At 53.2% G+C, this 16,637-nt stretch overlaps 1 protein-coding gene across 4 annotated transcripts in view; it reads left to right on the top strand.

Annotated features, from left to right (window-relative positions):
• The first annotated feature begins 490 nt into the window (after nucleotides 1–490).
• The window catches only part of Jup (junction plakoglobin), a 28,212-nt gene continuing 12,065 nt past the window's right edge, over nucleotides 491–16,637 (top strand). Inside the window, exons 1-4 of one of the 4 annotated variants that reach the window (XM_031351000.1) lie at nucleotides 491–698; nucleotides 11,964–12,179; nucleotides 14,861–15,120; nucleotides 15,228–15,466. In XM_031351000.1, coding sequence (XP_031206860.1) covers nucleotides 11,969–12,179; nucleotides 14,861–15,120; nucleotides 15,228–15,466 — 710 coding nt within the window. In that variant the 5' untranslated portion in view covers nucleotides 491–698; nucleotides 11,964–11,968. Of the gene's footprint in view, nucleotides 699–766; nucleotides 783–1,234; nucleotides 1,340–11,960; nucleotides 12,180–14,860; nucleotides 15,121–15,227; nucleotides 15,467–16,637 lie in introns of those variants that run through there. The other 3 variants (XM_031350999.1, XM_031351003.1, XM_031351002.1) reach the window with 3 other exon arrangements.

Here is a 16,637-nt window from a genome sequence, read left to right as displayed (position 1 = left end):
CTTTTGTAGGGGGAGAAATCTCAACCTAGCACAATGCCTATGAAATGCTTTACAAACATCTTATTACTACGTTGAGGCAAGAATGAATAAGCCTGACGCTGAGGTGGCAGGCTAGTGAAGGCGTCAGTCCTTTCCCATGCCTCCCCCTGACTCACCTGTTGGACAGGTAGGGGGAAGGGGAAAATAATGAGTCTCACCTGCTCAGGGCTAGGGTGGGGCAAGTCACGCCCCACCTGTTCCATTGGCTTTCTCCTTAGTCTTACTGACAGCCCTCTGTCCAATCATAAGGAAGAAACTTTCTATTTGCCAATAGATGCAGAGTGAGGATGAGACCTCAAGTTGGCGTCCACCCCAGAGCCGACTGGCAGTCCCTGGGGCCAATGGTGAACGCATAAACAGAGGCGGCCGTGGTAGAGGTCCCGGTGCGAGGCTCCGCCCCTCGATGGGATAGTCAGGCTGGGCAGCCAGTGAGATAGCCTCAGAGGGTGGGAGTCTCCCAAGGGGGCGGAGCTTCGAGGGGCGAGAGGTGTGGCTTGGCTGTCAGGTCCCTTTGCCTTTTGTTCGGTTACTGAGTTGCTGCCTTGGCCAGAGTCCGGAGCAGCCGCCGCCCGAGCGCGCAGAGCTCAGTTCGCTTTCCGCGCCGGCTCCCTCCGGGCCAGACCCGACCCCGACCCGGCTCAGCCCGGCTCCACGTTCAGGTACACCCGATCGGGGTACGAATCACTGCGGGAAAGTAGGGACAGCAAGCGGCCGAGAGGCTGGTTCCAGCGGTTTCAGGGCAGGTGAGGGCGGGTGCCAGGGAACGCATCCTACACCAGCGACAGGGGGCGCGCTGGGGTCCGGGGCGCGGGACCCTTGGGACAAGCAATCCGGGTTGGAGCGCCCCTCCAGGCTCGGTGAACCGCAGGTCCGAGAAGGGCGGGGAGGAACTAGGGCAGGTGCCTCGGAGTTCGCGCCTCCCCCAGGGCCCGCGGAGCTTGACCGGCAAGGCGTCCCTGACTCTTTCCTGGAGCTGACCGAGCAGACTTTGACCCGCTCCGCCTGGTCCCGGAGCCCACGGTGACAGGAATTTACCGCTCGGGAAACTTGCTGCCTAGTCTCTTTGGGGCCACCCTCACCCCACCCCACGCGTCATCCTCGCTTTCCCTCCCTCCCTACTCCCCCAGGCCTGGGTGGGGCCCTATTGTCTGCGCCCAGCTTACCCAACTGTGGGGGCCGAGTGCACATTTTCCCAGGGACGCGATTCCCACCTGCTGAGCAGAGCAGGTGAGCGCTTGGAGGACGGAGGCCCTGCCCTGCAGCTCCGAGCTGGACCTGTGGCGCCTCCTTCCGCTCTAATGTACGCCGGTCTATGCCTTCTCCTACGGAGGTGGGATGGGGTGACGGGGGAACTGGTGAAGGGTCTGGGCTCAGTGCCCTACCGATGTCTGACACTGGTGGCTTGGCCTGGAATCTGGGCCGGTAGAGAAAATTAAGAAGCACTCACTCAGTTTTTAGTAGCTGTGGTTTCTAGAGTGTTGATAGGGAAACAGCAATAGATTTCTGCAACCCATTATTGTTGAGAAATCACTCCAAACAAACTTTCCAGGAGAAAGTAACCATGGGAGCCTTTTCAAGGATTTTCCCGTCTGTCTCCTTGTTGAGAGCTGATTCTAGGCTTGGTGGTACTTCTTGAAGGGAAGCCCCTTCCCCCAGTCAGCTTCAAGCTGAACATAGGCCAGTGCCTGTGCGCTTTGACCCTGTTCTCCCTGCCCCCACCTCCATCCTGTTTGTCAGGCCCCTAAGGCCTGAGGTAGGGACCAATGGGGGTGGGGTGGGGGCGTTGCTGAAAGGGGAAGTGTTTTCTTCCCCTCTAGCGTCCTCCCGGGACCACCACACCCCCTCATAGGAGGCCTGCTAAGTGTCTCTCCTCCCAAGCTCTGCCCCTTCCCCAGGAATGGGGTTAGGGCAGGACTGGACCAAACTAGGAAGATTGGGAAGAGGGATTCGTATTTCCCTGACTCCCCCATCCCATCCCCCATTTTATTTAGCTGGCTGACAAGTGAGGTAGGATAGCATGGGGCAGGAATGTTGCTTGCCGGTCGATGGGTTTCTAAATTATGGAGGTGCATTCTTTCTAGAGGACTTGCCAGAAGTCCCTCTTCCACCCACTCTTTTCCTGAGTGTTTGGCGGGGAAAGTGGGACAGGAGGAAGTCTTTGCTGTGGAAGGCTTCTTCCATGCCAGGCACCCTCAGGCTGAACAGTGTGATCATGCCGTCCCCTTGCCTCCTGTGTGCTGAGAGCTCTTCTCGGGCTGGAACTGTGAACTTCTCGGCTTGCTGCACTGGTTTATACTATGAAGAGTGGCCTTTTCATTGGCATTTGGAGCCCAGCCTTGGGGGGGGGGGCAGAGCAAGAATGCTAGTGCTAGCCTGGGACAGAGGGAAGGTGGGGCGAGGGTCATGAACACTGCTTGCTCTGACTCACCTTGGAAGCCGCCATGGTGCTTGGTTGGAGAGTGGGAGTGGGCAAGAGACTCTCCCCTGGAGTAACCCCCTTAGGTCCTGAGGGTGGTCAGCTATGTGTGACCACCTCCAGGAAGCATGGGGCGAGGGGGGGGGGAAGCATGAAGTTTAGGCCCATGCAACCTGTTTCCCCCTCCTCTCTGTGCCAAGGTGGAGGAAGGGAAGGCATTGTAATTACGTGAGCTAAATGATTAGTTTAGCTAATCTGGTTGGTCCGTGGCCGTGATGAAAAGACAGTACTGAGGAAGTTCTGCTAGGAGCTGCCTGGCCCAAGCTGGCTTCTGACTGGACTGAAGGGAGGGGAAGCAAAGGTAGGATCCGATTAGTCATTTCTTGCCAGATCAAGTCTGGGCTTGGGTGACAGGAGCCTCCCCCGCACGGGAGCTCCACCCCATTCCCTCTGGAGCCGTCGTCTGGCCTGCTAAGGTTGAGCTTGGAGAATGCAGCCTGTGGGAACGGAAGGTCAGGCGGAGCCTGATTGACCCATTTCCTTCCTGGGGGCCCACAGGCCATGGCCCATGAGAGGAAAGCCTGTCCTCCTGCAGAACTACTTTAGAATAAGGTGACACATTTGGCTGGCCCACGAGCTGGGACCTGGACCTGGACTGAGCTAGGCTCGAATCTCTGAACAGTGTCTCCTTACCTGTGCAGCCTGGATTGAGGCACCTTGCTTCTTAGGAAGAGTGACCTCAGGAATAAATAAACCTGGCTACCCAGAAAGTACTTGATTGATGAGCTCTCAAAGCCAGAAGACGATCTGGTACCAAGCTCTTTCACTCCGGGTCTCACTAATCATGCTTTCAGAGGCAGGGAAAGTTAGCAACTTGCCCAGTGGCGCACAGCTAGACTCAAGAGAGGGCTAAGCTCAGACCTCGTGCGGTTCCACTACAACTGGGGAAGGATTTCTACACACACACACACACACACACACACACACACACACACACACACACGCCCTTTTTCTTTTGGGTGATAAAGAACAACTCCAGGACCTTGTACAAACTTAGACAGTCACTTTCCCATGGAATCCATCATCAGCCCTGGAAGCACCCCCAACCTTCTTTTCTCATGTAGCCTAGGCTAGCCTCTGAAGTTGACCTTGAACTACTTCTTCCCTTCCCTCTCCTCCCCTCCCCTTCCTTCCTCTTCTCTTTTTTCTTTTCTCTTCTTTTCTTTTTGAAGACCAGGGTCTCAATGTGCAGCCCTGGCTAGCCTAGAACTTGCTATATAGAGTAGAGGTCCTCAAACTCACAGAGATTCAGCAGCCTCTGCTCCCTGGGATAACAGGTGTGTGCTGCCGTGCCTGACAAACTTTTTAAAACATTCATCATCATCTTATTTTGTATGTGCCTGTGTGTTTGAGCATGCACAGGACACAGCACATTTGTGGAGATCAGAGAACAACTTTCAGGACTTTTTTTTTTCCTTCCACCCTGTGGGTCCTATGGATCCAATTTAGCTTTAACCCAATCAGCCAGACATTGAACTTGTGACCCTCCTGCTTCTACCGCTCAAGTGCTGGAATTACAGGCATGCAGCACTGTAGCTGCCTTTATACCATGCTGGGAATCGAACCCAGGGCTTCATATATGTATGCTAGACAAGCGCTCTGCCAAGGAAGCTATCTCTTTAGCCCTAAATGGAAGTTTTCTATTGCCCCTTTTAGAGGGCCTCAGCTCCAAGGATAGAAGGGAATTTAGGAGAGCCCTGCTAGACGTGTGGGGGTGGTGAAGGCGGGACAGGTTTGTCAGGTGGGAGTGACTCATCACCCTGGCTGCCAGGACTCTGAAACCTCGCTGTGGTTGGTGGTAAGGGCAACTCCTCAAGACCAGGAGCTGTGAGGGTCTAAGTTAGGGGAGACCAGAGGGAAGGAAAGCAATGGCTCAGAGTTGTCTGGGCTGAACCCCCATAGGATGTGGGAGCTACCTGCTTCACTAGTGTCTGCTGCTTTGCCAAGTCTAAGTGGGGGCGGGGCGCTCCCTGGGGAATAGAGACACATGAGTCAGATTTAGGTTTGGGTGAGAGTCCTGCTGGATCGTGCCAGTTAGCACAGCCTGGCAGCTTGGAGAGGAGCTTTCTACTGCCCTGTCTTGGCTGGAGACTGCCCTGTCCTGGCTGGAGACCCTAGTATCTGGGCTATGAAAACCGCTGCAGGAGGGTCTTGCTGTGGGAGTAAGTTGAGGGGTTGTGGGGGGTGCCTGAGGGAGGATTTGGTGGTGCATGGTCTTCTTAGGTATGACTGATTTGGGCCCCTCTGCCGACCCAGCACCTGGCACCAGAATGAGCCTGGGAGTGGGGAGCTGGGGCTAGGTTTAGCCTGTGTGCTGGTACTTCCTGAAGACTGAGGCTCTTACTACCAGATTCTTTTTTTTTTTGTTTTGTTTTGTTTTTCAAGACAGGGTTTCTCTGTGTAGCCCTGGCTGTCCTGGAACTCACTCTGTAGACCAGGCTGGCCTCGAACTCAGAAATTCTCCTGCCTCTACCTCCCAAGTGCTGGGATTATAGGCGTGTGCCACCACCGCCTGGCTTACTATCATATCTTAAGATCAGGATTGGAACCGCAGCATGATTTCTGACCTTAGAGATGAGAGCCCTAAGCAAGGAGCCTTGACTGGGAAGCGAGGAGGGAGAATGAAGTCATTCTGGCAGATTACCACACAGGGCGACCCACCGGCTGGCTTGTGGCTTTCTAGCCCCCTGAGGCCACCAGCAGCAAGGTGGGTGGGGGTGGGGTGGGGACACACAGATGTCCTTATGAAAAGAAGAGAAGACTTCCTCCTATCCAGAAGACAGTGTCAGATCCCCCGCAAGCAGAGTGATAGAGGACTGTGAGCTGCCATATGGGTTCTGGGAACTGGTCTGGGTCCTCTCCAAGAGCAGTAAGTGCTCTTAACTACTGAGACATCTCTCCAGCTCCGGATGGGCGGTCTTCACTTCAAGAGGAGGCTCCTTGTAGAGTCTCCTCTGGAGAGGGCCACCCTTGCCCACCCGAGGGGTACTTCCTGTGGGTGAACGGTCAGTCTGAGACCTACTGAGTCCTCGGAGGAATCTTTTTGTTTGGGGGATTTTGGGAAGAGGAACCACAGGGCGGAATGGTAAAACCAGCGTCTGGCAGCTGGCTGGCCCAGTAACTCTCTGAAAGCAAAAGGTAGTGAGATGGGCCAGGACAAGTCACTGGGATTTGTGTCTCTGCAGATGACAGACACCCTGAGGCCTTTCTCTTGGGATGTGGTTGACTGTCCCATTCTCCAGCAACTTCCTGGGCTAGGTTTGGAGAGAGAGAGTTCTTTGACTGCCTGCTTAGGCTAGCCTCCTGGCCTCTTTTGCTTGGCCGCAGAGGGTGCTCAGCTTTCCCTGTGGTTTCCCAGTGTGGAGAGAGATCTTATGTCTAGTGATGGCAAGAAGAGGCCAGGCAATCAACAGACTGCCTCGCTGTGGGCTGTCGCTCCTTCTCTGAGTGTCAGGATCAAAGGCATGCTCCAACATGCTCCACCATGCTCAGTTGATCATCTATTTTGTTTTTCCTCATGACAGGATTTTCTGTGTAGTCCTGACTGTCTTGGAACTCACTCTGTAGACCAGACTGGACTTCAACTCTTGTCTCTGCTTCTGGAGTACTAGGCTCAAAGGCATGCGCCATCACCGGCTGGCTGATCGTTATTATTATTATTTTTTTAAATTGAGGAATGCACAGAAGTTTGTGAGAATAAAAAGCTGTCCTTAATCTGAACTGTGTTTGGCAGCCACCTTGAACCTTCCTCCCTCCCCACCCTCCTATCCTCTGCTTGTGACCTTCTTCCACCTCCACGTGAGCTCTGTATATGGTGGCGAGCTGCTTTTATTCCTGCACAATACAGAGCTTAGAACCCAGAGAGGGCTTCCGGGCTTGCCATACAAGCCCTTCACTCATAAGCCACTCATCCGTGAAGCCTTCCTATGCCCTCACCTTGGCAAGTTTTTATTTTCCATACATGTATTTATTTAGGGGGTGGGTGGGTGGGGGGTGTTGCTGCATACATGTTGAAGTCAAGGGGCAACTTGCAAGAGTCAGTCTGTCATGGTGCTGCCATGCGGATTAAACTCAAGTCATCCATCCGGCTGTGCTGCAGGCACCTTTACCAGCTGAACCATCCCCAACCAAGGCATTTGCAAGAAGCCTTCTTTTGCTGCAGCCTGTGTTATCCGGGGACTAAGGGTTCAGGTCCCTCCTGTCCAGCCCTCCTACCCTTGCAACATCCTACCCTAACTGGCTGGCACCCAACTGCTGTTAATGGGGCTGCCTAAGCCCCAATGGTGCTGGCTAGTGGCTTGTAACAGCTGGAGTACTTTTCCACTCCCAGGAGTCCTGGTTTGGGCTCATCTGCTGGCTTGGGATGCTGTCCTCATCAGGGATGCAGCTGCAGCTAGAGCCCTCCGTTAGGGGAACCCTGAGCTTCCCTAGGTCAGGCCACTTGGCCAGGCCACTTCCCTCTGCTACATCTCCCCTCCGTTTTCCCACCCGGATCTGTTTGCTTTGGGAAGCAGCCCAGAAGAGAACAAACAGCAGCTGGGTCACGGCCCGAGCCTCTCCCGCTCCAGACCTCCTCTCAGCCATGGTCTGGCCTGGGCTGCCCTCCAGGCTGGAAGTGAGAATGCGCCTTTGAAACTTCCCTTGTCTTCTCCCGTCCCTCAGCATAGAGAAGCTTCTGCTGTCTCTCTTACCGGGGTGGCCATTCTGGGGATGGAAACCATGGTGTTTGCCCAGGAGCCTCTCACCATGATAGAATGGGGCACTGGGAGACAGTGAGGGGTTCCCTACTGGAATCAGCAGTCTCTAGTCGTTTCTGTGTATGACTGTGTGAACCACGACGATGTGTGTTTCTTTCTTCTGTCCTTGGGCCTGCTGACATTATCTCAGCCGGATCCAGAGGCATTGAGAAGGGAAGCTCAGGGCTGGTGTCCTCTCTAAGTCCCTGAGGTGGAGACTGTTCTGTTTGGACTGGCTACTGCTTGGGTGGCAGCTTGTGTTCAGGTCACATGCATTCTGAGGAAAAGGGGTTCCATGGCTAAGAAAATGGTTTGACTTGCCAAAAGGCCCACAGCCAGTTAGGTGTTGACTCTGACGGAGACCCTTCGCAAAGATGCTCACACCACCGCTCCTCTCCTGCTTTGATGTAAGCCTATGGATCTGGATGTGCACAGGGTACCAACCTCTAGCCCAAGGGGCCTCTAGAGAAGCCCAGCTTTGCCTGCCGCGTGTGGCCCCATGCTTTGTTTCTGCACCCAGGTCCAGCACAAGCATCTCAGGCAGCCTGCTCCTGAGCCTCTTTCTAGGTGGTTTTACTGTCACTTAGCAGCCCAGCCTGGCTGTGCCTGTTGCTTGACCGTTCCTGCAGGTGCTGGCTAGGCTGGAGGCTTCTGTCACTCTTGGTGGGGTTATTTTTAAAGTCAGGACTGGGCGTCATTCTGCAGGACAGCTTGGACGGAGGGTGCGTCGTGCCAGCACCCCAGCTGGCTGTACGGAAGAACGGGCATGAAGGGCGGGGCTCTTACCCCTAGTCTGGAGCCAGTGGGGGAAGGGCCCTTTGCGTACCCTTCCGGGGCCTGTGTCTTCTCTCTTCCTGCCCTCCTACTCCACCCTGTGATCTCTAAACTGGCTTCTTCCTCCCTGCCGCCGACAATGGAGCAGAGTCCCACTGCTAAACAAAGGTCCCCCTTTCAACTAGGAAACCCGCCCTGTCTCTGTCTCTGTCTCTACCCATCTCTGGCCCAGTGCCTGGGCAGGGCCCCACCACTGTCTCGCTCACTTCCACCCTGGTTCTGTCCAGGACCCATTGCAGAAGGTCTGACCTGTGTATCCAGGGTGAAGAATGCTGAGACCGAACTGGGTGCGGCCCCTCCGCCCCAAGAATGGCTAAACCTGTACTTTTGCTTGTTGTGGAAGAATTTCCCAGGCTCTCTTGAGGAGTTGGTAGGGAGAAAGGTGAAGCTGATTAACCATCCTGTCTGATGGCTGACGACCAGTCTTCCTGTTGCAGGAGCAGCTGTCTCTGTGAAGAGTTCTGGTGTGTTCCCTCTCTGAGCTGCTTTCTACGCTACCTTGCCTACGCTTAGCCTTCCCTTCACTGACACAGGAACCTGGCGTCTTGTTAGAATCTGGCACATGAGTGCTTCTTCTGAGATCATGGGGCCAGCCTTTCTCAGGTTAAAAAAAACACAAAGGGGCTGGAGAGATGCCACAGTGGTTAAGAGCACCAGCATCTCTTCCAAAGGACCAGGTTTCAATTCTCAGCACTCACATGGCAGCTCACAACTGTCTGTAACTCCATTTTCAGAGGATCCAGCACCCTCACACAGACAACGCATGCAAGCCAGATACCAATGTACTTTTAAAAATAAATAAATCATGACGGGCAGTGGTGGCACACGCCTTTAATCCCAGCACTTGGGAGGCAGAGAGGCAGGTGGATTTCTGAGTTCGAGGCCAGCCTGGTCTACAGAGTGAGTTGCAGGACAGCCAGGGCTACACAGAGAAACCCTGTCTCGAAAAAAACCTAATAATAATAATAATAATAATAATAATAATAATAATAATAATAATAATAATAATAATATAAAAATAAATCATTCAAAACAAAACATCCACAGATTCCCAGCATATATGGTAGAGCTGAGACCCTAATCTGACCTTAATCTGACCAATGCATAGGTGAGAGGTCCTCCACTTGTGATCACCCTCATCTATACCTTTCCCTTCCTCCCCTTGGTGAGCGGGCTCAGCTTCTCCCAGACTCTGAGAGGTGGACTCCCAGTCTGCAAGTATGGCAGACCCAGCACTGAGCAAACTGCCACCATTTCTTCTGTAATCTGGAGCCTCTCTTTCCCCACCTACAAATTGGAAACCAGCAAAAGCCTACTTGGCGGGGTTAAATTCACTGACTATTAGAGAACTGGATGCTTGCCCTCTGATATCCTTTGACCTCTGCCTGGCCCTGGGCAGCTTTCCAGCCCTTCGCTTGCTTCCCTTGGCTCCAGGCCTGGCCAGCTGGGCCTGAGGACCAGTCTGTGGGTGAACCCCTCTCTCTTGAGGCTACCCCTTGACTGCAGTGTTCCCTTCTGATCTGAGGCTGGTCCTTGGTTTAAGATGAGCCTTCTCCCATCTCCCTGGGTCCTAGATGGCTGCTTGCATGGCTATCTCAGTGGAAGGCAGCTTTGTGGACTGAGGGGTTCGTGCCTACCCCTCACCTTCCTCACCTTCCTCACCTTCCTCACCTTCTTGGACCATATGTGTCACCTCCACTGGGCAATGGAGAGTCAGTGCTGGTGGGTTTCACCTTCTCAAGAGCTCAGCGTTCAGTTTTTTTTTTTTTCCCCTCTCCCAAAGATGACTTCTGAGACCCACTCATTCCTCCCAGGCTCCTCAAGTTCTCTCTTTGGGAGCCACCCTTGAGGCAGAGGACAGGATAGGGGGGAGCAGGAGGTGGGGGAGGGCAGGTTTTCTTGAGCTGGCCTCCAAGCTCCTGATTTCCTACTTCTCCCTGTTGGAGCTGGGAGGAGGGGAGCATGAGAAGGCTGGTGTGGGACGGGGTGAGGTGGGGAGCGGTGTTCTAAAATAGCTACTCCAGACAAGTGCCTGGGAGCAGCTGTGCACATCTGGTGGCACAGAGCCTACTGTCGGTAGCCTGGGCCTGCTGCTGTTTATCAACCCCAAACGAAACTCTGAGTCACCCAGGATGGCGGGGAAAGGAGGAAGGTGGCAGCTGGGAGCTGGTCCTGCTCCTGCCTCTGTCTGTTTTAGGACTGCTTGTTGCAGGGGAGGGGCTATGCGTCCTAAGAAGGGCTGGGAGAACATTCGTCACCCGGGTTTTTTTTTCCCTTTGAAACATTGTCTCCTTTTGTAGCTGGTCTCCTGCTGGTGAATCTTCTATCCCAGTCTCCTCTGGTACTGGCATGACAGGCGTGTTCTGCCATGCCCTCTGTCGTCATGCTTTGAAAGGTGGGGCCGGGGCTGTCACTGGGAAGAGGACCCTGATTCTCTTTGTTCCTGGGGTGGCTCCCCTCAGTACACCAGCTGCCCCACCCTAATTTTTGCCAGTCCCCCATCATGGTGGAACAACCTGTTTGAGAGATGCTGGGCACCACCCCATTTTATGAGTGGGTTCTGTTCATTCTCTGAGGCAGTATTGGAGTGTAGAGGCGGAAGACTTCAGCATCAAGCTTGCTTATGCCTGGTCCCCTCTCTTGGTCCCATTTCTAGCCGGTTTCCACATCTACAAATTTGGGAGGAAAGCTTTGAAACCCATCTTCGAGGATGATGGCATTTGTGAGGGATCTGGAGGCATGTGTGAAGGGTGTGAGCACATAGTCGGCCCTCAGACATTCATTCCCCTGTCTGTCTCTCTCCATGACTCCCAGTATGTAGGTAGTGTTGGTGTAGGTAGGGTCAGTACCTATGACAGTGGGGCCAAACAGACCAAATGGGGAGCCCACATCAAGCAGATGCCCATGAGCCTTAAAGTGTCCCCCAAGTCTTCAGAACAGGGTGAGAGCCCTCAACAGCGGTGACCACCCCACAGGGCCTGCCTGACTCCGTGCTACTAACCCGGGTTCCAGGAAGTGGACAATGACTAAACACCCTAGGGGTGAGGCAGTTAAGACAGCAACAACCTGGTCCCCAACAGTGAACACCTAACAAGTACTGTCACCGTATCGAGTCCTTCCCAAGCCCTATCCTCACAGCATTCAGTTGAGTGTGGTGGAATGTGATTTTGAAGCCACTGGCACCCAACGAGAGGTGGATTGGAGAGGGAGTAGTTTGCCAAGATTTGAACTGGTCTAGAGAGCTCAGAAGTCTGGGAATACTGGGAGCTGGAGGAGAGGAAGCCCTGGGTAAGCTTGACCTTCTGGAATATGAGATTCAGGAACTCTTGAGAGAGCCCTGGGCGTCCCAGAGAAACCTGTCCGACAGCTTCCCTGCCCCACCCAGTCTCTCATCCAATGGTGAGCTACAGCCTCTGCAGCCTTTCCCTGGGGACTCCGGTGGAGTGAGGGCAGGTCTGCAGAGCTCGGCAGCTGTCTGGAACCCTTAGTTCCTTTTCCACTGGGAATGTTGGGTTGGGGCAGGCTGGTCAGGGAGCCTGGGCTGGGCTGGAGGGATCTGGCTGTATTCCTGTCTCCACACCAGAGCTGGAGAATGCAAAATCACAGAGCTTATCCATAATGGCCCCCTGCAGCCCTATGGTGCCACGCATTGGGAAGCCTGTGTCTTCTGGTGGAAGCCCCTTTTCAGGCTAGGTGCCCTTTCACTTCACCCCTGTACCTTGCTGTCTGTGACCGTGTGACCCTCTTGAGGCCATGGTAGGGCTTCAGGAGAAGGGTAGATTTCAGAGGTGAGGGCTACAGCTGAGTTGAAACTGAGGGTCACGGTGTCCCTCTAGCCATCTGACGCCATGCTCCTGGTTTTGTTTTGTCTTCAGCAGCCACCATGGAGGTGATGAACCTTATTGAACAGCCCATCAAGGTGACCGAGTGGCAGCAGACGTACACCTACGACTCAGGCATCCACTCAGGCGTCAATACCTGTGTGCCCTCTGTCAGCAGCAAGGGCATTATGGATGAGGATGATCCCTGCGGCAGACAGTACACACTCAAGAAGACTACCACCACCTATACACAAGGGGTGCCACAGAACCAAGGTCTGGACGCCAGGGTTTTTTTCCTTTTGGGTTTTCCGAGACGGGGGTTCTCTGTGGAGCCCTGGAACAACTCTGTAGATCAGGCTGGTTTTGAACTCACTGAGATCTGCCTGCCCCTGCCTCTCATGTGCTGGAAGTAAAGGTATGCACCGCCGTGCCCAGTTTCACATAAGTCACGCCAGTGAATCCTGAATGTGTAGGGAGGCACAGGCACTTGACCCAGGGCGCCACTGGAACTCAAAGTTCTTGGCGTCTGGGATCTTAGGAATGTAATAAGGAGACTTTATTGACACCACCACGGGGTGGGGGTTGGAGAGACCTGGGGATTACTGGGAAGACCTATTCTTTTCGCTCCAGGAACCTCGTGTCTGATGAGACGGACAGGGAACAATCCGCCCCACCCCCAACCCCCAGTTTGGTAGAAGAGTCACAGTGTTTAAGCTTAGACTGGGCTAGCACATGGCATACATGTACCAAGGACGGGCATGGGGAAGCTGATTCAGAGGTAGGTTTCTGTCACATAGAAAAATACTCTACCAGTCTGGTGTTCCCTTCCCTTCTGGGACAAAGGTCCACATGGCTTTAGGACTGTCATTCTCAGATGCCCCCAGGGCCCTAAACGTTCCAGGGTGCGAGGTTTGGGGTCTGGACAGTTGCAGGATGAGTTGTGGCTGGTTAGGGCTCTGTGTGCTGAGCCTCTGTGTCCCAGGTCTCCTTGGCTGTGCAGGCAGGAACCTCCTCTCTGTGCCTGGCTGGGCCAGGGGTATTCCTAGGAGCTAAAGGAAAGCGTATGGGTGGGAGAGCCCTGTGGGCAGCCTCTCCTTCCCCATTAGTTAGAGGATGATCTTGTTTCCTGCCCCTTTAACTGGGGCATTGGGACCTTTGCCATAGCAGGGCTATACGGGACATATATATGTGTGTGTGTGTGTGTGTGTGTGTGTGTATCCCCAGCCTACCCAGAGGTAGAACTCATTGTTTCCCTTGAGGATTCTTGCTCCTGCCTTTTAAAGCTGGCCTCCTGTCCTGTCTCTTGATTGGCTATGTGATCTTGCTGGTGTGCCAGGACTCCTTTTGGCCCCCTATGCAGGGAGAGAGTTGCTACTTTGTGGAGGCTGAGTTGTGTAATTAGATTGATGAAGTTTAGTCTAATCTCACGACTGGCTGCCTTGCTCGTTACAGGTGGAGGAGCAGCGGGCTCCTGAGTCCACTGCTTTTATGACCTCGATGGCCTGTGTCCTGCAAAGTGGAGATAGTATTGTACTTGCCTTGTGAGATTATTGTTGAAAGATTAAATAAGAAAGGTGCTTAGCACACTCTCAGGCACACAAACACTCTTTTTTTGTCTGTCATTTATGTGTGTGTGTCTATTGTGTCTATGTAAACATATGTGCTTGGGGACCCCTGGAGGTCAGAAGGAGTCCTTTGGATCCTGTAAAGCTGGAGTTACATTGTTTGTGAGCTGCCTGACGTGGGTGCTGGGATTGGAACTCTGATCCTCCTGATAAAACGGCAGTACTCTTAGCTACTGAGCCATCTCTCCGGCCCCTGGTTTTGTTTTTGAGACAAAGTCTCATGCAGGCTCGGCTGTCTTAAACTCACTGTGTAGCCAAGGATGGCCTTCAACTTCTGGTCTTCTTGCGGCCACCTCTGGAGGAGTGTAATTGCATGAGTATGCCACCATGCCTGCTTTTATTCGTCGCTGGGAGTAGAACCCTGTCAGGCAAGCATTCTACCAATTGAGCTCCACACCCAGTCAAAGCAGTTAGAAGTAATTGCTGAGCTGGCCATCATCACAAAAGTATATGGTGCCCCAGCTACTTGGTAGGCTGTGGCAGGAGGATTATAAGATCTGAATATGAAGTAAGTTCAAAGCCAACTTGGGAAACTTAAAGTATTTTAAATTTTGTTTGTTTGTTTGTTTGAGACAGGGTTTCTCTGTGTAGCCCTGGCTGTCCTGGAACTCACTCTGTAGTCCAGGCTGGCCTCGAACTCAGAAATCCACCTGCCTCTGCCTCCCAAGTGCTGGGATTAAAGGTGTGAGCCACTACTGCCCGGCTATTTTTTTTTTTTTTAAGTGTATGAGTGTGTGCCTGCACGTATGTTATGTGTATGTACCAAATGGGTGCAGCGCTTATGGTGGCCAGAAGAGGATGTCCAAACCTCCTGGAACTGGAGTTAGATATGGCTGTGAGCCACCATGTAGGTACTAGGAATGGAACCTGTTCTCTCTAGAAGAGCAGGTACATGCTCTTAATGGCAGAACCATTTCTCTGGCCCCTAACTCTTTTTAAAGGCTGGGAAGATAGCTCAGTCCTAGAGTGCTTACTGAGCCAGTGTGTGGCCCTACCTTTACTTCCTAGAACTGTACTGCAATAAATACATATATTGCTGTAGACATTTTTGTAATGATAGGTGTCAGACATGAGTCTTTTAAAAGCAAGTCGTGGCTGTGACCTTAGTTGTCATAGAGTTGGGTGAGCTAGGTGGGCCTCATTCTATAAATGGGACGATACAGGCAAGGGCGATGATGATCCCCCTAAGACCCTGGTTATCACAAGCGATGCCCTGTACTTTAATGGAACACGAAGCAGCTCGGAGCCATGTCTTCGAGGCTTACCTTGCTCTTCAGGGTCCCCATAAAAATCTCCTGTAGCTCAGTCCTTGTGTCATTTGGCTTCCAGGTGACCTGGAGTACCAGATGTCCACGACGGCCAGAGCCAAGCGGGTGCGGGAGGCCATGTGTCCAGGCGTCTCAGGAGAGGACAGTTCTCTACTACTGGCCACCCAGGTGGAGGGGCAGACGACCAACCTGCAGCGCCTGGCCGAGCCATCCCAGTTGCTCAAGTCAGCTATTGTACATCTCATCAACTACCAGGATGATGCAGAGTTGGCCACCCGGGCTCTGCCTGAGCTCACCAAGCTGCTCAACGATGAGGACCCGGTCTGTGAAGGGCCTGGAGGTGGGGTGGGATAGAGCTGGCTGTCCCCAGAGGGATGTGGAGGAGGAGCCTGAGGCTACCTGCTCAAGGTCTCACACACTTCCTCCAGGTAGTGGTGACCAAGGCGGCAATGATCGTGAACCAGCTGTCCAAGAAGGAGGCATCCCGCCGTGCCCTAATGGGCTCGCCGCAGCTGGTGGCGGCTGTGGTGCGTACCATGCAGAACACCAGTGACCTGGATACTGCCCGGTGTACCACCAGCATCCTGCACAACCTCTCCCACCACCGAGAGGGCTTGCTCGCCATCTTCAAGTCTGGAGGCATCCCCGCCCTAGTCCGAATGCTCAGGTACTTGCTTCTCGGCTGCGTAGGAGCCAAGGACCTCCCAGCATCCTTTTCCTGGGCTTCCATACATGTTGTAACAAAGAATGGTTGAGTGTCCAGAGGCGGAACGGCACTGAGGGCGGAGCTTTGACCACTGAGTATAATTGGTCAGAGTAGATGAGGGGCGGGCTATCCTAGCAGGAGAGAACAATATGGCTGACCCCACCCAACCATGCTTTTTTTTCCCTTTCTTGGCCTTGTACCTGTGTTAATAGGAGTTCTTTGAGGGTAGAAGTTGTTTTCACTCCCCTCTGATCCTTTCCCAGAGTTTCTGCTATATGACCTTACACACAGTAGTGACTCAGCTGTCCAGGGACCTAGGATGTAATTAATTAGCACTCTGTGGGACCTCAGATTCGGGAGTAGAGAGAAGATGCACTGGGTGCCGATATCTTTAGGAGAGAATGTGTCTTGGTCAGGGTTTCAATTCCTGCACAAACATCATAACCATGAAGCAAGTTGGGGAGGAAAGGGTTTATTCAGCTTACTTTCACATTGCTGTTCATCACCAGAGGAAGTCAGGACTGGAGCTCAAGCAGGTCAGAAAGCAGGAGCTGATGCAGAGGCCATGGAGGGATGTTTCTTACTGGCTTGCTTTTCCTGCCTTGCTCAGCCTGCTCTCTTATAGAGCCCAAGACTTCCAGCCCAGGGATGGCACCACCCACATGGGGCCCTACCCCCTTGATCACTAATTGAGAAAATGCCCCACAGCTGGATCTCATGGAGGCACTTCCCCAACTGAAGCTCCCTTCTCTGTGATAACTCCAGCCTGTGTCAAGTTGACACACAAAACCAGCCAGTACAGAATGGTTCAGCAGTTAAGAGCACTGGCTGCTCTTCCAAAGGTCCTGAGTTCAATTCCCAGCAACCACATAGTGGCTCACAACCATCCGTAATGAAGTCTGATACCCTCTTCTGGTGTGTGACGTCTGGTGAAGACAATTACAGTGTACTTATTTATAATAATAAATAAGTCTTTAAAAAAAAAAGAGTGAGGCTGGCTGGGCGTGGTGGTGTTCGCCTTTAATCCCACCCTCAAGAGGTCTCAAGATGCAGATCTCTATGAGTTCCAGGCCAACCTGATCTATGCAGTGAGTTCTAGGCTAATCAGGGCTACATAGTGAGAATCTGTCTT

The sequence above is a fragment of the Mastomys coucha genome, unplaced genomic scaffold (assembly GCF_008632895.1).
Source record: "Mastomys coucha isolate ucsf_1 unplaced genomic scaffold, UCSF_Mcou_1 pScaffold5, whole genome shotgun sequence".
Taxonomy (NCBI): domain Eukaryota; kingdom Metazoa; phylum Chordata; class Mammalia; order Rodentia; family Muridae; genus Mastomys; species Mastomys coucha.
The sequence above is the reverse complement of the archived record's forward strand: the minus strand, read 5'-3'. Positions and strand labels throughout refer to the sequence as shown.